The 25,741-nt window shown below is 61.4% G+C and overlaps 6 protein-coding genes across 6 annotated transcripts; 2 read left to right on the top strand and 4 right to left on the bottom strand.

Annotated features, from left to right (window-relative positions):
- Nucleotides 1-799: 799 nt before the first annotated feature.
- On the bottom strand, nucleotides 800-5,388 carry PLICBS_002849 (uncharacterized protein; the record flags this gene model as incomplete). Its single annotated transcript, XM_018322560.1, has 6 exons — nucleotides 800-1,126; nucleotides 1,180-1,390; nucleotides 1,457-1,903; nucleotides 2,026-2,357; nucleotides 2,721-2,814; nucleotides 3,068-5,388. The coding sequence occupies 6 exons, from the start codon at nucleotides 5,386-5,388 to the stop codon at nucleotides 800-802; spliced, it is 3,732 nt and encodes a 1,243-aa protein (XP_018177790.1).
- A 1,702-nt stretch (nucleotides 5,389-7,090) lies between these two features.
- On the bottom strand, nucleotides 7,091-8,725 carry PLICBS_002848 (curved DNA-binding protein (42 kDa protein); the record flags this gene model as incomplete). Its single annotated transcript, XM_018322559.2, has 4 exons — nucleotides 7,091-7,314; nucleotides 7,373-8,185; nucleotides 8,256-8,444; nucleotides 8,701-8,725. 4 exons carry the CDS (start codon nucleotides 8,723-8,725, stop codon nucleotides 7,091-7,093), a joined length of 1,251 nt encoding a protein of 416 aa, XP_018177789.2.
- Nucleotides 8,726-10,478: 1,753 nt separating this feature from the next.
- On the top strand, nucleotides 10,479-12,810 carry PLICBS_002847 (SWI/SNF chromatin-remodeling complex subunit; the record flags this gene model as incomplete). Its single annotated transcript, XM_018322558.2, has 2 exons — nucleotides 10,479-12,407; nucleotides 12,475-12,810. The coding sequence occupies 2 exons, from the start codon at nucleotides 10,479-10,481 to the stop codon at nucleotides 12,808-12,810; spliced, it is 2,265 nt and encodes a 754-aa protein (XP_018177788.1).
- A 1,326-nt stretch (nucleotides 12,811-14,136) lies between these two features.
- PLICBS_002846 (uncharacterized protein) lies at nucleotides 14,137-18,743 on the bottom strand (the record flags this gene model as incomplete). The annotated part of the gene is made up of 3 exons (XM_018322557.2): nucleotides 14,137-14,727; nucleotides 14,780-18,223; nucleotides 18,285-18,743. 3 exons carry the CDS (start codon nucleotides 18,741-18,743, stop codon nucleotides 14,137-14,139), a joined length of 4,494 nt encoding a protein of 1,497 aa, XP_018177787.2.
- A 2,578-nt stretch (nucleotides 18,744-21,321) lies between these two features.
- On the top strand, nucleotides 21,322-22,980 carry PLICBS_002845 (uncharacterized protein; the record flags this gene model as incomplete). The annotated part of the gene is made up of 3 exons (XM_018322554.2): nucleotides 21,322-21,511; nucleotides 21,579-21,864; nucleotides 21,921-22,980. 3 exons carry the CDS (start codon nucleotides 21,322-21,324, stop codon nucleotides 22,978-22,980), a joined length of 1,536 nt encoding a protein of 511 aa, XP_018180034.2.
- Nucleotides 22,981-23,963: 983 nt separating this feature from the next.
- Nucleotides 23,964-25,213, bottom strand: PLICBS_002844 (Dcp1p-Dcp2p decapping enzyme complex alpha subunit; the record flags this gene model as incomplete). The annotated part of the gene is made up of 2 exons (XM_065600091.1): nucleotides 23,964-24,963; nucleotides 25,029-25,213. The coding sequence occupies 2 exons, from the start codon at nucleotides 25,211-25,213 to the stop codon at nucleotides 23,964-23,966; spliced, it is 1,185 nt and encodes a 394-aa protein (XP_065456163.1).
- Between the last annotated feature and the right edge of the window lie 528 nt (nucleotides 25,214-25,741).

The raw sequence follows: 25,741 nt of genomic DNA, 5'->3' as shown, positions 1-25,741 counted from the left end.
GCTTCTTCACTTCAGACACGCGGACTACGACGGCAGGGAGAGCGGTGTGGGGAGGACTGACTTCCAGGTTCCTTGCTCCTCTGGATCTCAAGGCTACCTGCCTCGCTCACTACACTGAACACTGCTACTATACCGCCTCGTTTCATTCCTTGGTGCTTCCCCCTGGGTTTTCTCTTCTTCTTCTCCGCCTCTGCTTCTTTCTTTCTTCTCCTTTCTTCTTCGTCCTCCTCTCCGTTTCGTCCTTTGCGAGGACGACGCGGCTATGATACAACACAGTGCATGCAAAATCAGCCTCACATCTACCACCACTCCCTTCTGTGTCTCTCAGATCCACCTCTCCGGAAAGGTGCGTCAGCAGCCTCTTGCCGAACCCCCAAGGCAAGAGGCTCATTAAGGGTCTTCTTTTCCGGATGACCGCGCGCCACGACGTCTCCCACGAGGGACGACTTGTCTGGGCTCTCGCGTCTTGTCATCCCGGCGGTTTATCTTATGATCAGCGGCTCGATTCGTCTGGACCGACGCCGGCGAAAATAGGAAAACGTGAAACCCGGCACAGCTCGGGCTAGGCTGCAGGTAGGGGGAAAACAAGCAAAACAGAAAAAGGGTGCGCATCGTCTCTGGCAGCACCCATATCGCGGTGATGATGGTCATGACCCAATGCCAATTTTCCTCCAAACTCCGGCGGATCGCAAAAACGAAAAATGTAAAAGAGGTATCATCATAAAGGTTGGCTGAGAGCAGGGCTATGCGAGTACCCAGCAAGCGGAACTATGTCAATGAAGAAGGCCGCAGGGTCGCGTTAGTCGAGGTCCATGGAGCCTTCTGCATGATCGATGGTGGACGGAGGAGTGGGTTCGGTAACGGGGGGGAGCTGCTCCAGCTTCTCCGAGGATTCGTGGATGCCCGGTGGCTCCGACACGGGAGTGCGCGCATCGGCAGCCCCGGCCGCATTGTCGTGAAGCGGCTTGTCGTCGCCCAAGACTTGTCGTATGCGAGCGCTCATCGCCTCCATCTGCGCAAGCGTGGCCCGCAGGCCCTGCTTGTCGTCATCCGTCAGGTTGCCAGAGGCAATGTTGTCGGCATTGGCCTTGGCCATCAGAGACAGGACACTTTGGTCGGTAGCAGACTAGGCAGGCGTCAGCAGATTGAAGCGGCCACGGAAAGTGATGCATAACATACAAGGAGAGCAGACGTCAGCTGATTGATGCCGTCCGATCGCTTCTGCTGAAGGCCAATGAGATTGAGGGACACCTGCATCTCTTCAACCTTGCGCTCGAGGGCAGAGCCGGGGAGTGGGCAGGACGAGTCACGCTGTGTCGGCGGAGAAGGATACGGCACGCGCTTGGACTCGTTCCGTCGGGACCCGTATCCGGCACCCTGATGTCGAAGCCTGTTGGGGGATAGGGTTAGCATCAACGGCCCGCAACCGTGCATCCATGGGATGAGAACTGCTTACTGCTCGATAAAGTCGAGGACGACGCCCTTGGCGGGCAGCTTGTACGTGCGGCCAAAGGACTGCGCGTCGGGCCAGCCCGAATCGTCGGCATCGTCAGCCTCTTCACTCCACTCGATCTCAATGTGGCCATTGTTCTTGAGGCCACGGCTGAGAGCGGGCGCAATGGCTTGGGCGGCCTTGACCTTGCGGAAGCGGTGGGCCGGTGCGAGGCTGGGCACCTCGATCAGGATATCGTCGACGTGGGCCGGGCAGCGCCACGTCTTCAGCACCGGGGGCACAGCCAGCGGCGGGTCCAGACAGTCAATGTGCCAGTAGAGCGGACAGGCACTGCAGGGGATGATTGACCGGATCTCGGTCGCGGGCTTTTGGCAGGCGTGGCACAGCACGGCCTGGCCGTCCTCGCGCTGCTTGAAGAAGTCCGGCAGCTCATCGTAGCCGTTCCGCTTCCTGCCGAGGGTTCTCGTCAGTGAATGCAAATGCGCTGGGGGGAGCGACGTGGGGGCCAGGAGGAACAAGGTGCAGGGACGCATGGCCAAGCCAGACGCATAAGGATTCCATTCATTACTCACTTTGCCGTCCTGTTGACGACCACGTCTTCGTAGTCGCCGTCGGCGCCGGCCTTGACGCCCTCGAAGCGGTTCTGCACGCGCTTGGGCAGGCTAAAGGCGCGCGGAATGCTCTTCTCGAGGTTGTTGAGGGCGCTGGCAAAGATGCCCTTGTGCACGGGGACGCGCGACGGGAAGCGCCGGATGAGGCACTCGTTGCAGTACCACTCGTCGGGCAGGTCCTCGGACGGCACCATGTCGACGCACTCAAAGTGGAACGAGCGAGGGCAGCCGTCGCAGCAGACGACGTCGCCGGCGTTGCCACACGCCGAGCAGTACTCATCATTGTCCGAAGTCTAGAGGCATCGCCGTGTCAGCAAATGATGACGCTCACCAACCACGTGTTAGGAGACGCAAGCCGAAGCGAATGCCCTTGGCCACCCAAAATATGACCAAACAGGATTGATTGCAGCCACTAGCAGGTTGCCTTGGTGTGTGGTGGCATCCTTGTCTGGGCGGCGGGCGTTGCGCCCCCCTCCAAAACAATCTGCTGCGGTCCGCCCAAAACGCGCTCCCGGCGAGGCCAGTCTGGCCAGGTCTGCCCCGGGCTGCGCTTTTGAGGGAAACGCGTGCGCAGATGCGATGGGCATCGCGAGAAGCCCAGGGCGAGTGCCATGCAACGCGTACACACGCGGGTGAATGAGTGAGACGTGACTTACCGAGTCCTTGGGCGCCCCGTTGTTGAGCGTCGCGTTGGCCTCGCCCAGCGACCGGGGGACGCCCGCAGCCGTGCCTCCCTTCTTCTTGACTGGTCTGTGATGAAAAATCGTCAGCGCTGCCCTGCACGGCGGGTATATCGTCGGCTCTGCGGCCGGGAGTCGTGGCGGTCCGACGCGGCCTGAGGCGAGGCGACGCGACCGAGGGTTTGCCACCACCTGCCGGATGCTCTCGGAAGCCGCCTCGTCCGGCCAGACTCCGCGCCAGACACGTAGCAGGTGCCGATGGCGCAACGAAAAACGGCGCGCGCTCACGGCACCGCCGAGTTGAAGGGAAGGGTAGTACTCACGATGACTTGACGCGCAAACCAGTCCGCTGCTTCTTAGCCGGGCGCAGCGTCGTGGGCGTCGCAGCGCGAGACCCGAGGACAGATCCGCCATCGCCCTGCCACGAAAAGGCCGCGGGAGAGTCGGTCCTCTCGACAACGTCCTCGGCCGGGCGCTTGCTAGCGGAGCGCGTCGCGCGAGTGCTGGGCGGCGCGGCGGCGGCGGCGAGCGACTGTCGCGTCTTGCGCGTGGTCCTGACGGGCGTCGCGACGGCCGCCTCCTCCTGAGACCCCCTCACGGCGCTCTCCTGGGCCGCGTAACCGTTGGTGACCCTGCGCGCATCCCGTCGCCTGTCCCAGAACGGATCGTCGTCCTCGGCGCCGTGCATAGGATCCTTGGCCGGGTTCTGGGCCGCCTTGGTCGATGAGGACGCGGCCTTGACGGGCAGGTTGGGGAAGAGCTCTGATGCGTACGACGTGGTGAGGCGGCCGGGCATAGTGCTGGCATCATCGACCGCGGGCGTGCGATGAGAACGAGTGCGGCCCGATGAACGGTGATGAGGAGGAAGGGTGGGAGAGTTTGATTCAGATGCGTTGGACACGGCGTGCTGCTTGCTGGAGGCAAGTGTTTTGCCGCGGGTGGTGATTGGCTGGGATTTTGGCGCATCCGCATGATGATGGGACTGGGGCCCAGCAGGCCCCGGCGTGGTGGCAGCGCCGGCGACACCTCCAGCAGCGCCCCTGCGGAGTTTGAGCGACGGGCTGTTTTGGATAACGTCGTAGTCGTCGTCGCCGTTGGTGGTGGCGATGTTGCCGTTGCCGTCTTCATCCCCGTCGTTGCCGCGGCCGCGGTGCCGCCCTGTGCGGCGCTGCTGGCCGCTGGCCGCCCTGGGGCCCGTGGCCGCTGACGCCGTCGTCGACCTGGGAATCTTGATCTTGGTCCTGGCAGTTGCCGTCGCCGCCATCGCCCCTCGCACGCTCGCCGCGCCTATCTCGGGCGACGACAGGCTCATGGCCGACGACAGCGACGAGATGCTCGAGCCCGACTCCCGCCGGGCGTGCCTCTTGCTGCGCGAGGACCGCGGAGTCCGCACGTTGACCACGGCGCCGACCTTGCTGGCGCTGCCCGCTTTGCGCGGCGTCGTCGCTGGAGCCGTGGCGGAAGCAGTGCCTGTGACGGCGTCCGCGCTGGTGTGCGAGAATTTGGCCTTCTTGGCAGCCCGCCTCTCGCCTGCCCCTGGCGTCGCCGCTGCTGTCGCTTCGCCGGCGCCCGGTGTTGTTTCTGCCGCAGCCGAGTCGTCGTCGCCGCCGTTGCGCAGGAGCCCTGCGTATGGTGCAGGCTTTGGCTTGTGCGGAGTGAACCGGCTGTTGGTGGTGGGAGGCACAAAGTAGTAGCAACCCTGGTTGTCCCTCTTTCCCTCCCGCTTCTTCTCCTCCAGGAGGCGCGAAAATTCCTGCATCGTCTCGGCGTCGGCCGTTTGCTTGAAAACGTCCTCCACCATGGCCACAAACTCGGCCTCATCGCACCGCTCGTCGTAGAGGGTCCTCAGGGCCCACGCCGTAGGATACCGGTAGTGCTTCAGCGCCTCGTCCACCGCCGCCTCGACAACTTTGTCGGTGAAGGCCCTGTCCTCGGGGTCCACGCGGGCAGGCCGCTTCTTGGGGGTGCTCCGTACCGGGGTTTCCGTTTTGGCCATGATGACGGACCCTCGTCGAGCTTTCCTCGCGGGCATCGAAACACGTTTGGACCGCCTGCGGCGTGCCTTTTCTCCCTTGGGGTCGTAGTCGTCGTCGTCCTCGGCTTCCACAACTTTGGCGGTGGGCAGAGACTTCCTGCGTGAGGGTGCGGGTGCAACTTGGACGGGGGAAACTGGCGGGGGGGGCGGAGACGTGGGCGGCGATTGCTGCTGCGCCCGCTGCGAGTCTGGTTTGGGGTCGTCTTGTGCAGCGGTGGTGGCGGGAGCGGCAGCGGCAGCGGCAGCGGCAGCAGTGATGGTGGCAGAAGAGGATGCGTTGGCAGCGGAACCTGACGGGCGCAGAATGATTTTGCGGACGACGGTGCCTCCCGTCTCGCCCGCCGGCTTCTTGGGCTTGGGCATGGCACCCAGGGGGGCCATAGTCTCCAGCACTCCGTACCGCATCAATCCCGCCTCCTCGAAGCTCGGCTTGGCCTGCACCGACGGCTCCAGCCACCGGGCCATGAACGCCCTCGAGCCCTCGTTCGCGGGCCCCTTGGAGCCGCCCTCGAGCGACCCGTTCAAACCTCCGGTGGCCGTGGCGTGCGGCGGGTGCGCAGGGCTCGAGTAACGCGACGCGGACCGCGACGCTCTCGCGTTGGAGGACATGATGGCGTCGGAATCCGGGGGAGAGTCGCTTCTTCGCGTGCGTGCCCTCCCTCCCGTCGTTGGCCACGGGATGGGCGCCGCTCCTCTGTGCAGACCTGCGGGAGCACACCAGGTTAGCAAGGGGGACTGCGGATGATGGAACGGTGCCGGACACCGCGCCTCGGAGGGGGGTTCTCACTCGTCTCTATAGCTGCAGCATGGGTTCCCGCCGCTGGATCGCGTGTCTCCGGAGCGTTCGACGCGGTTGTCTGGCGAGGAAATGGGGAGGTGAAGGAGGGTTGGTGGTGGATGCTCGGGTCGAGAACTGGCTTCGGAGGAGGCGGCCTGGGCTTCTTCTGGTGTAGACTGGGCACGGCCGAGCTGGCGCTGGGGGGGCATGCTGGGGGCATGCCGGTCAGTGGGAGCACAGTGGACCGGGGGGTCGATGGGCGCTGAGCTGGGGCGTGTCGTGCAGCCTAGACATGCACCGACTTGCACCGATTGCAGCGCAGGGCGGCCACTGACAGTGGCAGGGCTAGGCGCTACAGGTCGTTCGCCTCAGGCATTCGCCAACGATGGTGGGCAGGGCTGCTCTCCGACTCCCGTCGCTCACTCATATACGGACGGACGCACTCAAAACCCCCAGGGCTGTACGGAGTAGTCACTCGCACGTTTTCCGTCGGCCGTCAAGCTCTGCTGCGTCGGCTGTTGGATGCTGCACGGGTTGCTTGGGCTGAGCTGAGCAAGCGTGCAGCGCCCCGCCTCCGTGTAATCGCAACTTGGGTTGGGCGAGGCGACGAGCTGCCCCTGTGCGTGCCTCGATGGGGATGCTCCAGGCCGCCTCCCTCCCATCCCTCCCAGCCCGGTCCGCGTTCCCCTCGTTGTTGCCCCTGACACCTTGTCGTGGGCGACGAGATTAGTTGACTGCCCTGCCCCCTTGGACTCCCGGCCTCCACCTGTTTGCCTGGGCGCCATCTCGCCGAGTCCCCATAATCATCGACGCCCATCGACAAGTCGTCGACTTATCTGCACCGTACGCCTCTCCGCCCATCGTCGGTCAGTTGTGCGTACGTAGCTGCAGGAAAAGGAGTCAGCCCGGCGTGGCCGCCTCATGGCCCTCCTCCACCACAGCCACCCCCGGAGTCGTCCACCCTCGATCCAGAGGCAAGAGACGCTCGCTCGCCCGCTGCATGTTTTGTCACCCCCACGTCACATCAGGCGAGCAAGCTTCTCTCCGCATCTGCCTGCTTCTCCTCATCCCCCTGCACCTACATCATACAGTATGCCGTGCCGTCCCTCCGGTCTGACACCCTCAGGTGGGCGCACCCGTGACACCCGTCCCCATCATTCACTGTACACCTCGTCAGCCAAAAAGGCCGTCCTCAGTGGGCTTCATGTTACTCGCGCGGCGGTTCGGACACGGTTATCACGGACCCGGAAAGGTGCCTCGCTTGACGGCCCCGGCCCTGAGTGGCTCACATGTTCACTTTGCACCGGCGCGGCCCGAGAATGCCGCTGCGACTAGAGGCTCCCCGTCATGTATCCAATCGGCGCATCTGCCAATGCAAAGAAGGTCAATTCAGAAGGCTTGTTTCCCGTGTATATGGCCCTGTCGCCGCCCCTTTTCACAGGGACGCGGGCTCTGCTGAATCGCGGCTCGACAAAGTCCCCGCTGCACGCGGGCCTGCCTTGCCGTTCCCTCCCCTGCTGGACCTCGCCGACCTTAGTCGCTGTCGTCCGAGTCATCGTCCGACTCCTCGGCAGGGGCAGCCTTCTTGGCGGGCTTCTTCTTCTTGCCCTTGCTCTTCTTCTTGCCCGTGTTCCTGGCCAGGGGCTGCTCAAGGATCTTGAGAACCTCCTCATCCGTGATCTTCTTGTCCGTCTTGAACTTGCTCACGTCGAGCGCCGGGGGCCCACCGAGCTTGGTGATGCCGTTCTTGGTGATGGCTACGACGTAACAGTTAGCAATCAGCTTTCGTAGGCGTCACAACCAAGCATGTCTTACCAATGGTGGTGAGCAGCCGGGCAACAGGAGCGTTATCCTTGTCGCCAACCAACTCGTACTGGCGGAAGACGTTACCGCGCACGCACTCGACGACGCCAGACTTGGCATCGCGCTCGTCGTCGAGCTGCCTCAAGCTGAAGGGGAAGTGGCCAAACTTCTTCTGGACCTCGGAAAGAATCTTGCGCGAGGTGGGGCGCTTCAGGCCGTACGTCTGCGTCGTCCGGCGGTGCAGGGTGGCGCGCTGGTCCAGCGTCTTGACCTTGCCGGAGCCCAGACTGACGCCCATCTCGACACCCCAGACCTCCTGAAGCTCAGGAATACCCTCTCCCTTGGTGCCCTCGGCGGGCGCGAGGACAATCTTCTTGGAGCCCTCAATCTCGTCGCGGTCGAAGAGCCATGAAGTGGTGCTCTCGACGAGGTGGCAGTCATAGGCCTCGCAGACCTTCTCGAGGAGGCTGGTGATCCTGGCCTGAGTCGGGGCCTTTTGGGCGGCGGCCTTGGCCTTCTCCTCGTCGGTGCCCTGGGCCAGGAGACCCGGAGGGACCATCAACCGCAGGAGGAGCTCGTTGGCATAGTGGGTAGCGAGAATCAGGTCGGCCGGGCGGCCAGAGACGACCTCGTCGGCCTTGTCCTTGGGCTGGGCGAGGATGGTGTCGCAGGCAATGGCACCGAAGCCGTCAATCTGAGCTCCCAGCTGGATCTTGATGGGCTCGCCGGGCTGGATCTCGATGGCCGCCTCGCTCTCGTCCGAGGTGAGCGGGGTGTAGGGGGTGATGTACGAGGCAGGCGAGACGGTTGTGGGGTGGGAGAAGCCTGCAGAGGTTGAGTTGGTTAGCCGTGCAAGGGCCTTTGTGTCCGCCTCGCGACGGAGACGCATGCGTACCCTTGTTGATCTTCTTGCCGCGGTAGACCTTGGCGACCTCCTCCTCGATGAGCTTGTCGCCCTTCTGGCAGATGTCGACAATCTTCTCGCCCGGGACGCAAAGCTTGGAGACGGCGGCCAGGACCTTTTCGGAGATCTGGCCGGCGGTCTTGTACTTGGTCAGGGTATCAGGGTTGTTGAGGGAGTAGTCTATTCGTTCCGGTCAGCAACGGTCAGGCCATTTGAATGAAGACATGAGAGCAAGTGCGCCCGTGGTCGCGTGAGTGACGTTGCGGGCGGCGCTGCCGTTGGCGGGGTAGTTGGGGCTTTGTGCGCGACCGCAAGAGGGGCAGGCAGGAGCAGGTGGGAAGCGAATATTGACTGGCGACAGCAGAGCAGAGAGGGGAGCTCGAGCGAGCAGCGGGGAGGGCGGGAGAGCGGGGATTGGGGCGGATTGCACGCATACCGACGACTTCCTTTTCCTCCGACATGATGGGCAGCTATTCGACTTGCGGTCGGGCACAGATAAATCGAGGAATGAAGCGCACGACGTTATGCTGGGCCTGGTGGTTGCGGGAGGAGGAACAGCTCGATTGTGTGGGCGGGCACTGGGCGACGAGTTTGCAGCCGGGGAGGGGCTTGGGGGAGGGGCAGCTTTCCGTCCATGAGGTGGTGGGCTTGAGCCCGCCCACAACAAGCGGAGCTGTGTGTGCTTGTCCGTCTGCTGGTGCCGCTGCCGTTGCTCTCCCGCCTGACCTGTGACGACGACTGGGCTGTAACTAGTGGAGGTTGTTTTTTTCTGCTCAGGCCGGGACGCATTGGGAAGAGAGGCGGGGGGCCAAGCTAAGCTCCTTCGCTGTAACCTCGTACTAACAGCGGCCCGTCCGCGAGCTTGTCGCTACCACGACGCCTGGCTGGCTGGCAGCACAACCATTGGCAAGCTCTGGTATTGTCCTCGCGGAGGCAAGGGAATACGAGTACTTTCTTTGCTCGCATCAATATTGCCTCACTACAGTACAGCCCGATACGGTCGATGGAGGGGGAGCTGACGGCCCGCGCTTGGAGCAGCTCCGCGTCTTGCGTCCAACTCGCCCGGTGGCCGACTGTGCGTGGTGGTCACCTCGCCAGTCGCGGCACGGAGAGCGTCCCGTGACCGATCGCGTGAGCACTGCTACAGACACTTTACGCCCCAGACGGCGTGACTCTGGAACGTGAAGAAACGTTGGCGTCGTCTAGACGCCCTTGCATTGCAGTACGCCTCCAGCACAACCTCCCACCGCTCATTTTGGGCGTCGAACAAGTAGCCTACCCTAGAACCATCTGTTCCCGGCTCTCTGCGAGCTCCCGCAATCTACAGTCGCGGCGGGTGGCCAATTCCAGCACATGAGCTACAGGACATGCTACTCGTAGTCATCGCGATAAGAGTGCCGCGTTTGAGGGCCGACACTTGGCGGGGGTGCCTCGTGCGAGCTGTCACAAGTTAAGTTAGACGGGCGTCGAGGAGCCATCCACAAGTCCACATACGTGTGCAACCGCCACGCTTGTTGACCTGTGCACGCTTGGCCACAGCACTCCCTCCCATGCTGATAGTGCGCTGCACAACGCTGCATTACCTAAGCGCCCTGCCGAGCCATACACAGCCACAGACGCTCGCACCGCCACAAGCCATCCCTGTTGCGCCTTTTGCCGAGCCGCCCGTGGCCTGGCCGGGGCCCGATCCGGCCACCGTTGACCTGGGCAGCGTCTCAAGCCTTATCAACGGGTCGGATCGTCCCAATGCCGTTGTCGACGATGCCAGTCGTTTGTCGTCGTGGTCCTGCTCCCAGCGTGCCTTTTTCTGATCTCTGCGCGCCAATCCGAGCGCGTTTCTCATTGGTTGTCCGCTTAGTCGCTCCGGCACCCCAGTTCGTCCAGCAGATGTGTTAGTGCGGTAACGTCTGGAAGTCCATGTACCTAAACCAGTGCACCGCTCCAAGCCCGAGGCCAAGTACCAGTACACCGTTCGCCAGCCTTCCCATCGCGGCGCGTTGCCTGGATAGGAGGCTGCGCTTCTCCTGCTGGCCGGCAAGAAATCCATCTTGAAACCTCCAAACCGCCTCCCACAGCCTCGTCGCCGGCACCTCCCCTCCACCCATCACCACGACTCACCCATCGTGACATCGAAGCGCGTCTGGCTTGCCGCTGGACCCCTAGCTGTCGCATCGCCGCGGCGATTTCGCGGTGGCAGCACCGCAATCAGAGGCCATGGCCACCACCCAGCCATCCACGTCGACGACGCCCGCGACGGGCCCAGCGACGGCCAGCGCGACAGCATCGCCCGTCGCCGACAACAACAATAACGGCGGCGGCAGCAGCGGCGCCAGCGCCAACAACGCCAACGCCAACGCCAACGACGATAGCAATAACAACAACAACGCGCGTGATGACAACGGCAACAGCGCGAGGAGCAGCCCTCCCACGTCGGCCGCCGCCGAGCCCATACCCGTTCGCACAAAGGAGTCGTTCAACCAGCTGATGGTAGAGCGCTACACGACGCGCGACGCTCTCGCCGCCGCGGCCCTCGGCCAACAGCTCCAGCAGACGAAAAAGTTGTCTCAAGAGGCGCGTGAGAAGATCCAGGAGTATCGCATGCTGCGCAACGAATACAAGGCATGGTTTCCTCCGAGCAGGCTCTTCGGCGAGGGCTACAATGGCTTCGCCAACGGATACACGGAAAATCAAATGCAGCCCCCGCAATCCCGGATCGTCTACCCGTCACAGAAGCCGCGGCCCGGTCGCCGGACGACACCGGCGTTCAAGTACGCGCGCAAGGACATGCTCAAGCAGGCCGAGCAACACGAGGAGCTGGTACCGGTGCGGCTCGAGGTTGAGTGGGACAAGGTCAAGCTGCGCGACACCTTCACGTGGAATCTCCACGAACGGATACTCCACGTCGAGCTCTTCGCCGCCCAGCTGGTCGAGGACATGGGCCTGAAGCAGCCCGCCGCGCAACCGGTCTACGAGCAGATTGTGCAACAGATGCGCGAGCAGCTCAATGACTTCTACCCGTTTGCCTTCTCCGAGGAAGACGCGCTTGACCCCGAGCTGCCGTACTCGGCCTACAAGAATGACGAAATGCGCGTCCTGATCAAGCTCAACATCACAATAGGCCAGCACACCCTGGTCGACCAGTTCGAGTGGGAAATCAACAACCCGGCAAACTCCCCAGAGGAATTCGCAGCCGGCATGGCTCGTGATCTCTCGCTTAGTGGCGAGTTCACCACGGCCATTGCCCACTGCATCCGCGAACAGTCGCAGCTCTTCACCAAGAGCCTGTACAGCGTCGGACACCCCTTCGACGGGCGGCCAGTCGAGGACTCGGACCTTGTGTCCGCCTTTCTACAGACCCCCCTTCCGGTCGTGTTCCGGCCGCAGCAGCAAGCCAAGGACTACGCGCCGTACATATACGAGCTCAACGAGGCCGACCTGGAACGCAACGAGACCATCTTTTCGCGGGAACAGCGACGCCAGAAGCGATCCATTAACCGGAGAGGCGGTCCTCAGCTGCCTGACCTCAGAGAGAGGCAACGGACGATCCGGACACTCATTGTGTCGTCTGTGCTGCCCGGCGCGGCCCTCGACGTGGAGGAGAGCAGACTGTACAAGAAGGCGGCGGGCGTGCCCAGGAAGAGGACGGCTCGCGACGGCGAGCTGTCGGAATCGGAGGAGAGCGAGGACTCGGGCCCAGACTCTCCTGCGCCGTCACAGCTCGCCGGCGGCACCGCCAGGACGAGGGGCATGCGCGGAGCGGCATCTGCAGCCCAGCAAAGGATGGCCAACCTGGGCCGCTCAGAGACGCCCGAAACGAGCGCCGTGCTGCACCACCACGAGACGAGGACGTCGCGCCGCTTCAGAGAAGAGACAGAAGAGCCGCTGCATCTTTGGGTGACGCTGAAGCTCGCCAAGGACAAATTACGACGCCTGTTGAGGGGAGACTATCGCGACCTGAGAACGCCGTCACAACCGCAGACACCCTCGTCCACACCACACGTGCGCGCTGCCAGCGCATCGAGCGTGCCCAAGTCCAAACCCACGCCCACGCCAACCCCCCAGACATCTGGCACATACCCTCCGGGCCAAATTGGCCGCCTACCCGCCCCTCCCCCCGTCCCCGGACAATCACCCCCTGCCGGAGTGAGTATACCCCGAAGTCTTGCATATACATGATTGCGGATTAGGTATTGACGTTCGAATCCGATAGCCGCCGCCACCGGAATGGCTTGTATCCGCCCTCAAGCAGCTTGAGAAGCAGTACCCCAACGGCGACAAGTTCGAGGCCATAATGAAGTACTCGTACCTCGACCCCGTCACAGAGCTGCCCATCCAGGGCCAGCCGCTACCCGAGGGCGTCAAGTACGCGTGGCTCCCGCGCATCCGCTGCCTGGACTGCCAGACTAAGCTGTACACGCCGGGGCCCGACATGACGGCGCAAAAGTTCGAGACGCACCTCAAGTTCTCCGGGCACAGGGAAAAGGTCAACCAGAGACTGGCAGCCCTCAAGAGCGGCGGCAGCGACGCCGGGGCGTCCGGCTCATAGAAGAGGGACGGGCGATTGCGGAGGCGCAGGCGACTGGAGTAAATCGGCAGCGTACTGTACTCGTTTGAGAAGCAACAACAATAACCACAACGATTCTCCCACTACCCCCCCATTTGGGGCCTTGAGGAGACGGAGAGAGAAGGGGCTGTATTGTACCTTGGGGGCGTGAGAATGTGGGATCAAAAGCGGCAGGCAGCCAGGGATGGATGGATGGAAGGACGGATGGACGGACGAGGCAGGGCGAAGCGGGACTGTACTTATTCGGGTTGTCTCTTCTATGTTTTGGTTGTCGTTGTAGACGTGCGCGTTCAGGTCGGGGGGAGTTTTATGCGCCGTACATAGCTATTCACGCGGATGTGCCTCCCCCCCGGTTTTTCTCTCTTGCGGTCTGCTCTGTCTTGTGTCACGTATGCGTGCTGGGCCGGCTTGGCAAGACTTGATACTGTACGAAGTACTACAGAGGGGAGAGGAGAAAGGAGGATTCTCAGTTGGTTGGTTGGTTGCCGGGCGCGCGGAATCGACAGAGTTTTCGGGACCAGGGCTCTTTTCTGCTCTCCCCTCGTGCCCCCGTGAATCCGTCGTTCGGTAGATCCGTTCGCATGCTTTCTTCGCCGGTGGGTGGGTGGCATCATCTGATCGAGCGGTTCTTTTTATCATTGACGTCGTCACATCAATGCGTCCAGCAGCAGCCCAGCTCAGCCCAGCCCAGCCCACCTCATGCAAAGGATGATACATACATACATGCATACATACCTAGTACATACATACGTACAAACATACGCAGTATTCATACACCAAAGGCAAGAAGAAGACCGGTGGTGTCACGACCATAGGGCAACGAAGGGCCTTGTTTGTCTGCTACACTGTAATACTGGAGAGAAAAGAGGCAAAAATACCAACATCGGGTATACGGGAAAATGGCACCGTAGAGAGACCTGACAGTGACAGGGACAGAGACAGAGAGAGAACCAGAGAAGCAGTGTGCAACCATTCTCGCTACTCCGACACAGTAGTAGTCTGAAGAAGAAATACTGGCGCGTCCCGTGTCAAACCAAACAGTAGAGGAACAAGACCATGCCCGGCCAAGAAACCCAGGAAGAAAACAAAAACAAGACGATAGACAACAAAATCGAGGACACCAGGCCACACACACACGCACATACATAAACGCATCCGCCATTGTTTTGTTTCCTTGCACATCTCCGCAAAGGAGGAGGGATAGGGAATAAAACCCGAGAACAGTAAAGGGGATTCAAAGAGTCGCCTCATTCCACGAAGAACACCGCCCTCCGACTGTACCTGCCCAAACCGCGGGACTCCATTTACTCAGTCTTCGTCGTCGTCGTCGACGTCCATATCAGACGAGTCCCTCGCGGCGCCTCTGCGGCCGCCACGGGCCCGCGCAGATGACGCCTTCTTGCCCTTGCCGAGCTGCGCGAGGACGCTGGCCTTGACGGCGGCCGTCCTGGGCTTGGCCTTTTGTCCGTTCTTCCTGCTGCTCGCAGGGGCCGCCTCTTCCTCCTCCTCTGACTCGTCGCCGCCATCGTCGTCCGCGGCTTCTTCTTCGCCACCGGACTCCTCGCTGGCTTCTGGCCCCTCGTCCGAGGAATCGCCTTCGCCCTCGTACGTCCACTCGGCCACGCCGTCCAGCATCTCTTCCTCGTCGTCCTGGTCGTCCCGCTCCTTGTAGTTGGAGGCCTTGTGGGAGCGGCCGCTGCGGCGGCGGTCTGCCTCGGGGATTGGTGGCGATGACGCGGCCTGCTTCTTGGGCCTCGACGTCTTTGGCTTCGCGACCTTCTTCTTGATGGCCTTGGCCGCCTTGGTTTTCGGCTCGCCCTTCTCCCGTATGACTGTCTTGATCTGCGTCTTTGCGCGCTTCGGGGCAGGCTCAGACCCGTCACCCATGGACTTGCGCTTCTGAAAAGGGGCGTCAGCGTCGCCGTTAGCGGCAGTGTTGGAGGGAGCATACCTTTTTGCGGTCCAAAGCCCGGATGAGATCGTCCAGCCGCTCGTCCAACTCGTCCGGAATGTACTGCTTCTTCGCAATTTGCTGCGCCACCTCGCTTGAGGGGAGGGCCGTGTACAGCCCAGTCGGAAGCCCGACTTTCCCGGGCCAGGCCTGGAAGCTCCAGTTCCTCCTCTCCTGGTACTTGCGGATCACTGCCTGGGCCAGATCGCTGAGCACGTACAGGTTTTCGCTCGCTTCGGGGTTGACGCCATCCCTTGTTTGCTTGACCCTCTCGGCATACTTGTAGATCAGAGAGATGTTCTCTTCGGTCGCGAGCGCCCCCAAATAGAACAAGAAGTAGTTGGCAAAGTCTGCCAAGTCATCCGTGTCTGAGGTGTAATCGGGGTGGTGCGCCAGCAGAGGTATCAACCGGCCCATGATCGCCTCGAGAATCTGCTGCTTCTTCTCTCCGTAGTACCGAGCTCGCGACCGGATCCACGTCTCCACCCTATTCTTGAGGTCCGCTACGGGCTCAAAAGCAACGAGGAAGAGAATGGTGTGGAACCTGGCGCGAAGCTTGGCCCGCGTCAAGTAGTTTTGCAGCTTCTCCATGAACCGCCGGCGGACCTGAAGTTCGCTGTCTTGTACCAGCTCGGCCAGCTTGTTGAAGCTTGATGGGTCGAGCTGCTCGTCGTACTTCTTGACGGTACATAGCTTCAGGGTCAAAAGCCCAGCCAGGAGTCGCAGGCGCTTCTTGTGATGCAACGGAGTGTCCTTGGTCTTGCAAAACTCGCCCTCGTTGATGATGAAAGTCTTGAGCAGCTTGAGCACCGGCTTGACGTGCTCCTCGGCATCCGCTTCCTCCTCAGTGGCAAGTGCTTTGTTGACCAGAATCTTGAGACACCACATCTTGGCCTGGAGCTCCTCGTCCATGTCCGCGTCGTCAACCCAAGATGGATCTGCGTCCCCCTTTGAGTCCGTGCGCACCTCCCGCAAGATCTTCTTAATGGTCAAGTCGTGGATGGCGTCGTCCGAGTCAGCCGTGACCGTAGGTGCCAGCCGCTCAAGTTGGCTGATGGCGGCCAATCGAGTAAGGAAATGCGGGCTGCCGTAGGCCAGGCCCTTGATGAGGTTTCTAAGCAGATTCGTGGCCGTGACCCTGCTCTTGTCGTCGTTTCTCGCGAGGAGAATGTTGACGGCATACTTGCCACACTTTGGCGGGGAGCCGTACAGCGCGTAGTTCATCAGGGTCTGGTTGAAGCTTCGGTCGAAATTAATGTCCTTGGGGTATCGTTTGGAATAAGAAGAGTATGCCTTGAGAATGTCGGCGACCGTGGGGTCGTTGGTCCGCTTGTCCGTCGGCGCCTGCTCGATAATCTCTTTGCGGAGCTCCTCGGCATGGGCCTTGAAGATGTCAGGGTTTCGCTGCGAGATGTCGTTGAGCACCAAGTGGGCGACGGCGGCGAGGCCGTCCTTGTCGCTCTTGGAGTAGTCCATGATCGTGGCGAGATGACTGCGGTTGAACATGAGGCAGCTTGACCGGTACAACAGAGGGATGATTGTGTCGAGGCATCCGGAGGCGGAGCCGGCTTGAATTTTGGTGATGAGCTCGTTGATGGCTCGGCGAACCGTCTTAAAGTCGCTCTCGGATTCGATGGCGTACTTGACAAGCTGGTAACTGCGGCGGTCGTTGAGTTTGGCAAACTTCTGGAGATCGCCCCTGACCTTGAGGGGGTCCGGGAAGAAGGCGCCGAGCCACTGGAATGTCTTGGCCAGGCTCGCCTTGACCTTGTCTTCGTTGGCCTCGATGACGCCGCCGTTGTAGGCCTCGCACTGCTGGATGAAGATGCCCACGCCCTTAGCAAACTGAGGCTGCCGGGCCTGCATGGCGAAAAAGGCCTTTTGCGCGGGCGTATCGAGCGACTTGACCATCAAGAGGATTCTCTCGGCACGGATACGGTCCTGATCCGCGGCACCGGCGCCGCCCTTGGCCTGGGACGACTGCGAGGCGCTCTTTGCAGCCTTGCCCTTGATGAGCGGGTACTTGAGGGGTACGAGGCACTCGAACATGACCCTGTCGAGGAGAACGTTCAGGTCGGGGTCATTGGCGTAGAAGGCATTGATGATGCGCGAAGGAACGCCCGACAGGCACGCCGTAACGGCTTCTTGGCCGTCGGCGATCTCGCCCGCTCCAACAGCCCACAGCTTGCCCAGAAGGACCATCGCGTCCACTCGAACGGCTGGCTTCCTGTCGCGGCATCGGTCGGCCAGACTGGCAAAGACGGAGCCCTCCTTTTCCACACCGCCAGTAACCCCGAGCTTGAGGATGGCATCCCGGAAGTCAAACAGCTCAATGGCCTTGACCGCAGCCAGTCGGACCTTTTCCTCGCTGTCGTTGAGCTTCTCCACCAGCCCCTTGACCAACTCGCTCTCCTCCTCTCTGCTGAGACCAATGCCTCCGGCCGAGGTCGCCAAGATGTATCCGGCGGCAGTGACCCAGGCGGCGCGGATAGTGCCAGCCTTGTCGTTTTTCCTGCCGACAAAGTTGCGATATGTCGCATGGTGTGTCTGTGCAAAGGACTGCGGAGAGTAGGGCTTCGTCAGGACGTTGCCCTCGGTGGGTTCGGGCGAGGCCGCCTCTTCCATCAGCCTCAGGGGCGGATAAGCAGTAGGATCGAGAATTGGCGGCGGTGGAGGCCCCGCAGCGCCGATTCCAGCAATCATGTCGCCAAACGTCTCCGTCGCGATGAGTCTGAGGTGGACGTTATCGGCGGACAGCTCTGCGTCCAGTTGGGGGACGACGTTCTGGAGAATGGTGGGTGCAGCCCGCCAGAGCTCGCGAATAAGAAGATGCGCTTGGCGAAGGCTCTTGAGATCGGCCTCGGACGGCCCGGCATTGGCGTCCTCTTCGTCGGACTCGTCTCCTTGGCGGTAGCCGTTGGACTTGGTCGCGAAGCCCGAGGCGTTGAGGATGACATCGCTAAAGTATTGGCTGACGTAGCGGGACATCTTGTCGGCGCACGCGTTGCAAATGTTTTTGGCCATGGTGTAGGCGGCGGGCTCCGTCTTGTGCAGAAGGGTGGACTGCTTCTCGCCGTGATCCTTGCCTCGACCTCCTCCAGGCGGTGCCGCCCGCAAGAACTGGCTGATGATGGCGTCGATAACACTTGACGGCACGCTGCCCGACGACTCGTCTATCAACTCGGTGAGCATCTCGGTGAGGTGAATCTCGACGTCCTTGGCCACCTGCTCCTCGGCCACGGCCTTGGAGCTGGAGGACACGCCATCGAAGGTGGAATTGAAGAGTCGCAGCAGGAGCTCGTCGGCGCCGTGTATGTCTGAAAGTAAAAGTATGCTCTTGACGTCTGTCAGGGAGACGAGAACATATTTGTGTTGGCTGCTGTACGGGTTGGACGGGTCGTGGAGGGCCGGGAGAATATCCTTGACGAAAAGAGTGTACATCATCTGCGGTGGTGGCGCGCTGTCAGCATGGTTGCGCGCGCACTCGATTCAATCACCGACTCACCTTGAGCTGGTCGTCCGTAAAGGGCGCGTCCGGAGCAAAGAGGCGCAGGATGTCGACGAGGCAGCAGGCGGTGTAGGCCTTGACGCCGCGGTCCTTGTGCTGGAGGAGGTTGCGGTGGGCGAGGCTGGCGGTGACGGGCTTGATCGAGTCCAGGTCGACCTCGCCCTGGTCGAAGTCGGCGAGCTCCTTGGACAGCCTCTCGAGGCGGTCGACGAGGGTGGCGCTGGGAATGGGCTTCGCGGGCCGCCAGGTGAGCTCCTGATCGAACTGGAGTCTGCGCATCTCGCCCGGCGCCACGTTGTCGTTGCCGTTGCCGGCGGCGTGGTCCCCTGGCTCGTTTTCCGAGGCCTCTTCCTCTTCCTCTTGCGCATTCTCGGACTCGGACTGCTGCTGCGGCTGCTCCTCCTCCTCCACCTGCTCGACCGGCTCTTGGCGGCGGCTCCTGCGACGCGGCGGCATGGTGGCTGGCGCGACGGTGCTGGGCGACGGGGGCTCAAAAAGGGCGTCTGTGCTGGATGCACCGCCCGGCTTTGCGTGAAGACGACGGGCAGTCGGGGCTCTCTCGGCGCGCCTTTCGATTTGCTTTGGACGTCGCGCGCGGGTTACTGCATCGCCAGGCGAGACAGAATGCGGATGCTTCGAGGCCCGCGGCACAAGGTCGTCGCCGCGGCTTGGTGCGGCGTGCGCGCTGCGGCACGATGCAACGTCTCGGGGGAGGGAGGGGGACGGGCGCTCAGCTGTGCGACGAAGGTGGCGACGGCGACGGCGACGACGAAAACGACGAGAAAAAGTGCGAGCCGCTGTGCCGGAGGGGTTGGTGGGCGCGTCGTGGACGTGGTTGGGTGACGGCGAATGGACGAGAGCTGGCGGCGGCGGTGGTGGTGGTGGTGGTTGTGGTTGTTGCCGGCGCCGCCTCCCGAGCTAAGGTAAGGTGCTGGAGGTAAGGAAAGGTCCTCCTGCCCTGCTGGTGCTGGTATTATTACGCGACACGCGCCCAGCCAGCCAGAGCTCCAACACGGCCGGGGCGCTTTACCCCCCCCGCGCGCGTCGGCGCTAATTATGTGGCCCCGCGAAATCGCGACGAGGAAAGTAGCCTACCCTATGGCTCTCGCTCTTCATTTCTACCGTCTTTCGAGGCATAATTGGTGAGGCTTATGCTGTTCTATGTTTTGCCCTGTTTCTTCACGTTTGATTGACTTTCGCAGGCGGACGACGCATTGGGTATTGCCATCCGTGAACCGGCGCCGTGGGAGCGGCGAATGAAGCTATTACGGCTCGCTCTAGGTGTTAGTCCCACGCGTGAGCATCAGGATGGAAGCTCTCTACATGCAGCACAGGACGCGATGCCCGATTATCCATGGAAGTCACAAGGTGCTTGCGACTCAATCCATGTCCGTCGACCTGCTCGTCTTGTGCTGCCGTGCCAGTCTCCGACCTCACCCCCCTCGAGGTCTCAGACGAGGTGCTACGAGGCCTCACAACAAGACCACCGGTTTAACAGCGGACACCAAGGAACGTAGACCAGCCCCCAAAGGAAAGGAATACATTATAAGGGTACCAGAAGGTTCCCGAAGACATCCCCTCAGTCGTGGTCTGCGGATCTGCACTCCTTCGCCAGGTCAGCCCGAACAAATACCACGTATACGACGGCGATGCATTTGCGAGAGATGAGCATCCCCCATCTCGTGCCACCTGTTTGCTAGCACTCAATGCGACGAAACCTGTGGTCGCGCCTGTTCAACGACAATGACACAAACACGCGGGCCGCGCCCTTGGTTCGCGCCCCTGCCAATAGGGCCCAGAGTAGTACAGGCAAAACCGGCAAAACACGTCTATATACTCAAACGCAAGAGCCTGGCTTTTTTTTGGTGGCCGCCAGAAAGTTGAATGAAGGCAACTTTGACGCGGGAAGCTTTGTCTGTGTGCGACGTCCAGACCCTGTGGCACCTGCTTGGGGTCTCGCGTGGTGATATCTCCATGGAGCTTCACGTCTGGATGCTGGGGCTCGACCAGACGCTCGTGTAAACCACTGGATATTGATCACCTCCGGCAAAGAACTATAGACCAAGCACGTTTTATTTGAAGTCGAGCAGCAAGTGGAATGTAAAGGACCAACCGATCACCAGCTGCACGCGACTACGCGATGCTCATCCAGCAGTTACAGCGGACTGTCCTCATCCCCTCTCCATCCTCGGTAGACACTCCTTCGCCACGACCCGATAGACGGGCATACGGGCGAGATGAACTTCCTGCCTGCAAGCACCTAGCCTGCTCGTTCAGTGGGCGCCGAAATCCAAGCTCGCTTCTCCCTGTCTTTCATCTGATCTCCTCCATCAGCCCAGCAACCGCCACACCGCCGCCAGTCGAGCCCAGCCCCAAGTCCGGTCCTGTTCAGTCCCCCCCCCAAGCCGGGCAGCATCAGGCCATGATTCACAGCTGCCTGGAAAACTCTGCCAGCTGCCTGCACCAGCTCTCCCACCTGCTTTCCCTTTCTTTGCCTGTTCCCCCGTTCCCCGCCCTCTCTCGCGATCTCGAACCAAAACACCACCACACTCGTTTCCGCCAGCACCCCCGACTCCTCGTTACCACACACACTTTCCGCTCGTTATCGCCCCCGATAAGTCACAAATTCGGTGCACTCAAGCACTGTAACCATCATCCCCAAAGAGGAGGTACGTACGCGTGTTTCCCTGTTCCCTTTCGCAGTCTGTCCCACCGGCGCGCCGGCTGTCTCGCAGGTGGCACATGGCACGAAGGCGGCCCTGGCAAACCACCCAAAATCTTCCTTCCCTCTCCCCAACTCGCACTTTTCGTTTGACGCCCCTACCTGAGACGTCGGCTCACTGACGTTTTTTTCTCGACAGCATTCGCACTCTTTTGTTACCAAAAACAACAACAACAGCACACCGCCTCAAGTTCGTTCTTTCAAACGCGTTTCTCCCAAGTACGTGACGCCCACTTCCCCAAAGTCACCTTGATGCTTGTCACCGTTTGATTTCTTCTCTGCTGACGATCGAAACCAAAAACAGTGGCAAGTATGAAAGGTTATGATTTCGAGCGTGTCGGAGGCGGCGATGGCGGCGGCGGCGAGCGTCTCGTCGCCACCGCGCGCCCCTCCCGCAAGAAAGTTGGCCTCTGCCTGGTCAAGAAGTTCTTCTACGGAGGCGTTCTCCTCGTTGGCCTCGTGGCCTTTGTCATTGGAACCGCGGTGTTTGCCGCCCACTGCAGTACGTGAAAAATCCCCTTCTTGATTTTGTGGTGAGGGTTTGTGCTGGGCTGACTGAACATGAGCAGAGGGAAATGTGAATCCCGACGCGGAGCTCATCCACGCTGAGCAGGTCGTTTCTGAGGCTGCTCACGAGCTTGCTCTCCGCGGCGAGACTACCGAGTCTGGCATTCAGTTTGATTCTCACGGTCATGTCGTTACTACCAAGCTCGCTGGCTCGTCTGGTCTCGGCACCGCCTCTACTGTGCGGACCAGTGGCACTGCTGGTACCATCGGTTACAGCGCCTCGTCGACTGCCACTGCTACCTCTGCCAAGAGCGAGGAGGCGCCCGTCGGCGTCAGCATCCCGGTCTCGTAAGTTTCAGTCAAACTCCCAGAACCAGACGTGAACTGTGCTGACGCGGAGCCAGGACCATGACGGCTGTTTCGACCATCTACAGCATTCGCACGACCAAGGAGACGACGACTGTCCTGGCTGGCACCACCAGCCTGACCACGTCCGTGACCGTCTCGGAGTCGGCTCAGCCGACCGGTTGCTCCACGGGCCATGCCACGACCACCATGACCGTCTACATCACCGTCTCGCCCCTCGAAGAGGTTACCGTCACGGAGACCGCCTCGACGGCCACGGCGTACAGCACCGACGTGTCATACACAAACGGCCTTCCCGACGTCACCATCACGCACGTCATGTCCACCTACACCGCCGTCCTCACTCACGTGTCCCTCACCAGCGGGCTCCCTGACGTGACGATCTCGGGCGGCCCCAAGACGGAGACGGACACGCAGACTGTCGTCTCGTACACGAGCGGTCTGCCGGATGCCACCGTTTCGGGAGCGGCTTCGACCGTCACCGACGTCAAGGCCAGCACTGCATCGGCCTCAGGCTCTGAGACCATCACCGTTACCATCACGGACCTCTGGGGCAGTGTCTCTCCGCCTGGCAGCACGCCCCTGACCACCGTGACGGGCACGGCTACCACCAGGAAGACGGTGACGGAGACCCGGACCCTGACTCACAAGCCCAGCTTGGAGATCATCACCGTCACGATCACGGACCTCTACAACGAACCCAAGCCGACGGCTAGCACCGCCAGCACTAGCACGAGCACCACCACCGGCGTGACTGCCTACTCCTCCATGCTCGGCGCAGTCAACACCGCATCCACCTCGGCCGCGCCCGCAATCGTCACCGTCTCCGTGACCCAGACCGTCACCGAGATCGAGACGGCTGGCGGCGCCGCATCCTCAGCCTCCTCCACCCTCGTCACCGTCCCCGTGCCGGCCACCAGCAGCACCGGATATACAAACGCCACCGCGAGCAGCACCGGCTTCCCGACCTTCACGCCCCCCGTCGTCGTCTCCGAGGGCGCCAAGAAGCCCAAGCCCCACGGCTGGGGCAACTCCAACGGCTCCGGATACATGGGTTGCGCGGTGATGTTCGTCGCGGTCGCCATGTGTCTCCTCTGAGCACGCAAGCACGTAACCACCTAGACGGTTGGACTGTATTTCTCTTTGCGATCATTTGTGGCGGTCGCCTGGTTGCAAGGGGATAGGAATTGTGGTTTTCTGGCAGGGCTTATGACGACTGGGTTCAAAATTCCCTCTCCTTTTCTTTAATAATCAGCCCCCCTGGGTCGTGTGTGACTTTTCTCTTTTCATACGCCCGCTTGGGTCTTTCGTAATAATGCGTGGTACAGTTGACGAGAGTATGGGAAGATGGGATGGATATAGGGAGAAGCCTTCAGAGAGGGGCATAGTTGAGCTTCTCATAGAGGCCATGAACAGAGAAACAACAAATCACTTGATCCGAGCGCCTATGAGAAGGTCTTGCGTGACGGCATTCATACTGCGACGTGTGTATTATCCAGTAGGCTGGATGCGGAGGATACACGATGGCATGATGACACAAAGACACAGACCGCAAACCTCCCTGGCACGACATACCTGTGCTCAAACCATACGGTCCTGCTCTACGTGCATGAAGTGTGTGAAGCAGCTTTTCAAACGCTGTTGCATTCAACCAAATCCTAATCAGACAACCGCCCCTTCGCCCAAAGAAAACGACAGCTGAGAAGCTCCTCTGCCCCAGTAGTAGTAAGTAAACATGATCCGTAGCCAAGCCGCGATGCGACGCTGTTCTAACTGTGCGACCGAACCCGCCGTAAACGCCTGTCCCTATCCAACCGAACCGACCGACCGACCCCCCGTCCCCGTTGCGACGCCGTGCAAAGCCAAGCCCAGTTCGCCCTGTCCTCACTCTCCTTCCCTCTCTCCAGTCTGCGCGTCTACACGCGAAGCGATCGCGTCCCCGGGTGCGCGACGGAGACGCTGAGACGTCCCGGTTCAAACTGGGACCACCATCGCGCCGTCTGCTCGTCTCGCCACACCGAGACCCTACGCGCCCGCGCCTCCGCGGCCGTTACGCCGACTGCCCCAGGCACAGGAGGGGACTAACGCCCTCGCTTGGCGTCCTGCTCGGCCGCCTGGCGGGCCTTCCAGCTGTCGCGGATGGTGCTCGCGGCGCGGAGGAGGTCCTGGTCGCACACGCGGTCGTTGATGCTCTCGAGCACGCTCGTCACCGTGCTCTTGTGGTTCGCCTCGCTCTTGTCGTCCCTGAAGCGGATCATGCGCCATCGGCCCTCGTCGTCCAGGTTGCACTCGATGACGCGGTCGTTGAGCGGATCGCCCAGGCTCTTGAGGATCTCCCACTCCTCCTCTGTCAAGTGGAGGTCGTTGAAGGCCTCGTAGCGCTCCGGCCCGCTGTCGCCCCGGAAGACCAGCAGCTCCGCATGCGGTACGCTGTCGTAGTCGATAAAGGGTTCCAGGATGCCCTCGCGCCGCTCCTCCTCATCCGGCTCGACGAGCGGGAAGTGGAGCTTGAGGCGAAAGTCGATGGTGTTCTCTTCGGGAGGCTTCCATTTAAGAATGTGCGGGTCCGTGCCGTGCTTGTACGGCGTGTTGCGACACGTGAAGATGAGTCCGTCGTTGCCGTGCTTGAGGCCGGGCAGCACCTGCTTGAACATCATCTCGATGCCGTAGCCCAATTGGAACGGCTTCATCTCCACGAAGAAGGGTTGGTAGCGCAGCTCGTCGGGAAAGTCCTTGAAGAGCTTCTTATACGGCGTGTACAGGCGCTCCTTGAAGTAGGCGAGCCGCTTGTCGAGCGTGCGGTCCATCAGCTTGTTGCCGTCCATAACGAGGCAGTCGAAGACGAGAAACCGGGGCTCCTTCTTGCCGCTGGGCAGGCTGTCCCAGACGAGCTCGCCGTCTATGAGAGTCGCCGAGTGAAAGGCCGAGGCATCGCTCTCGAGCGGGAAGTGGAGGTTTCGGTTGGTGATGAACCAGTAGTCGTTTTTGCGGTCAATGAGATAGTGAGCCTCGGCGCCGGCCTCGTCTTCGGTCGAGTACAGGAGGTAGCGGATGCCGTCCGACTTTTCGCAGACGTAGTAGCTGTCGTGAGTCCTTGGTCAGCAAACACGCGTCCCTCGCGCTCTCCCGACAGCGTAAAAGCTTACTCTTGCTTGGTGAGCTCGTCGAGGTGCTTCCGCGCAAAGCTGACGGGCTGCGCGCCGGGGAAGCCCGTCTGGTGCCGGCCCAGCAGCTCGGCCACCTCTCTGCGCATTGTGAAGAGCAGCTGGCCCTCTGCCCGGACACCGGGCTCGGAGATGGAGGCGATCTGGTCGCCCTCGAGCGGATCCATGGCTGGCTGTGATGGGGTGCTCGTTGGCGGAGCGAGGTGCGGTAGGTAGGCGAGGGAACGATGCGCCCGCGTGGGCGTGCTCGGCTCGCGGGCGATGGGTGCAATGGGTGCAGAGTCAGATTGATGCTGGATACGGTCGTGATCGTTGCAAGAGGCCACCATGCGCCGGCATCACAAGGGCACGGCGCGTGGGGAGAGTGCATGGGACGAGGATGTTTGTAGAGGCTGCGACATTGTCGAGGCGCGACCGTCGCTGCCTTTTGTTCGCAAGCCAACCTTATCGATAACTCAGTTTCCCCCTGCCCCAGCTCTAGACTCCCGCCCCTGCTGCAGCGCAGTAAACTCGACTGGGCAGCAAACTCTCTTTAAGGTACTCTCACTTTGGCCGAACGACGCCATGGCGAGTCATCAGCAAACCTCAATAGCCCGTGCCGCCATGCGCGTCCTCTTTAGCGTTTCATTTCAGCATTAGAAGGAAGTTTTGCTCTACAACATGCTGTGGCCGCGCAACACGCGCGACGCGGCGCG

The sequence above is a fragment of the Purpureocillium lilacinum genome, assembly GCF_023168085.1.
Source record: "Purpureocillium lilacinum CBS 284.36 DNA, scaffold_2, whole genome shotgun sequence".
NCBI classification, from domain to species: domain Eukaryota; kingdom Fungi; phylum Ascomycota; class Sordariomycetes; order Hypocreales; family Ophiocordycipitaceae; genus Purpureocillium; species Purpureocillium lilacinum.
Note: the sequence above shows the minus strand (reverse complement) of the source record. Positions and strands in the feature narration are given on the sequence as shown.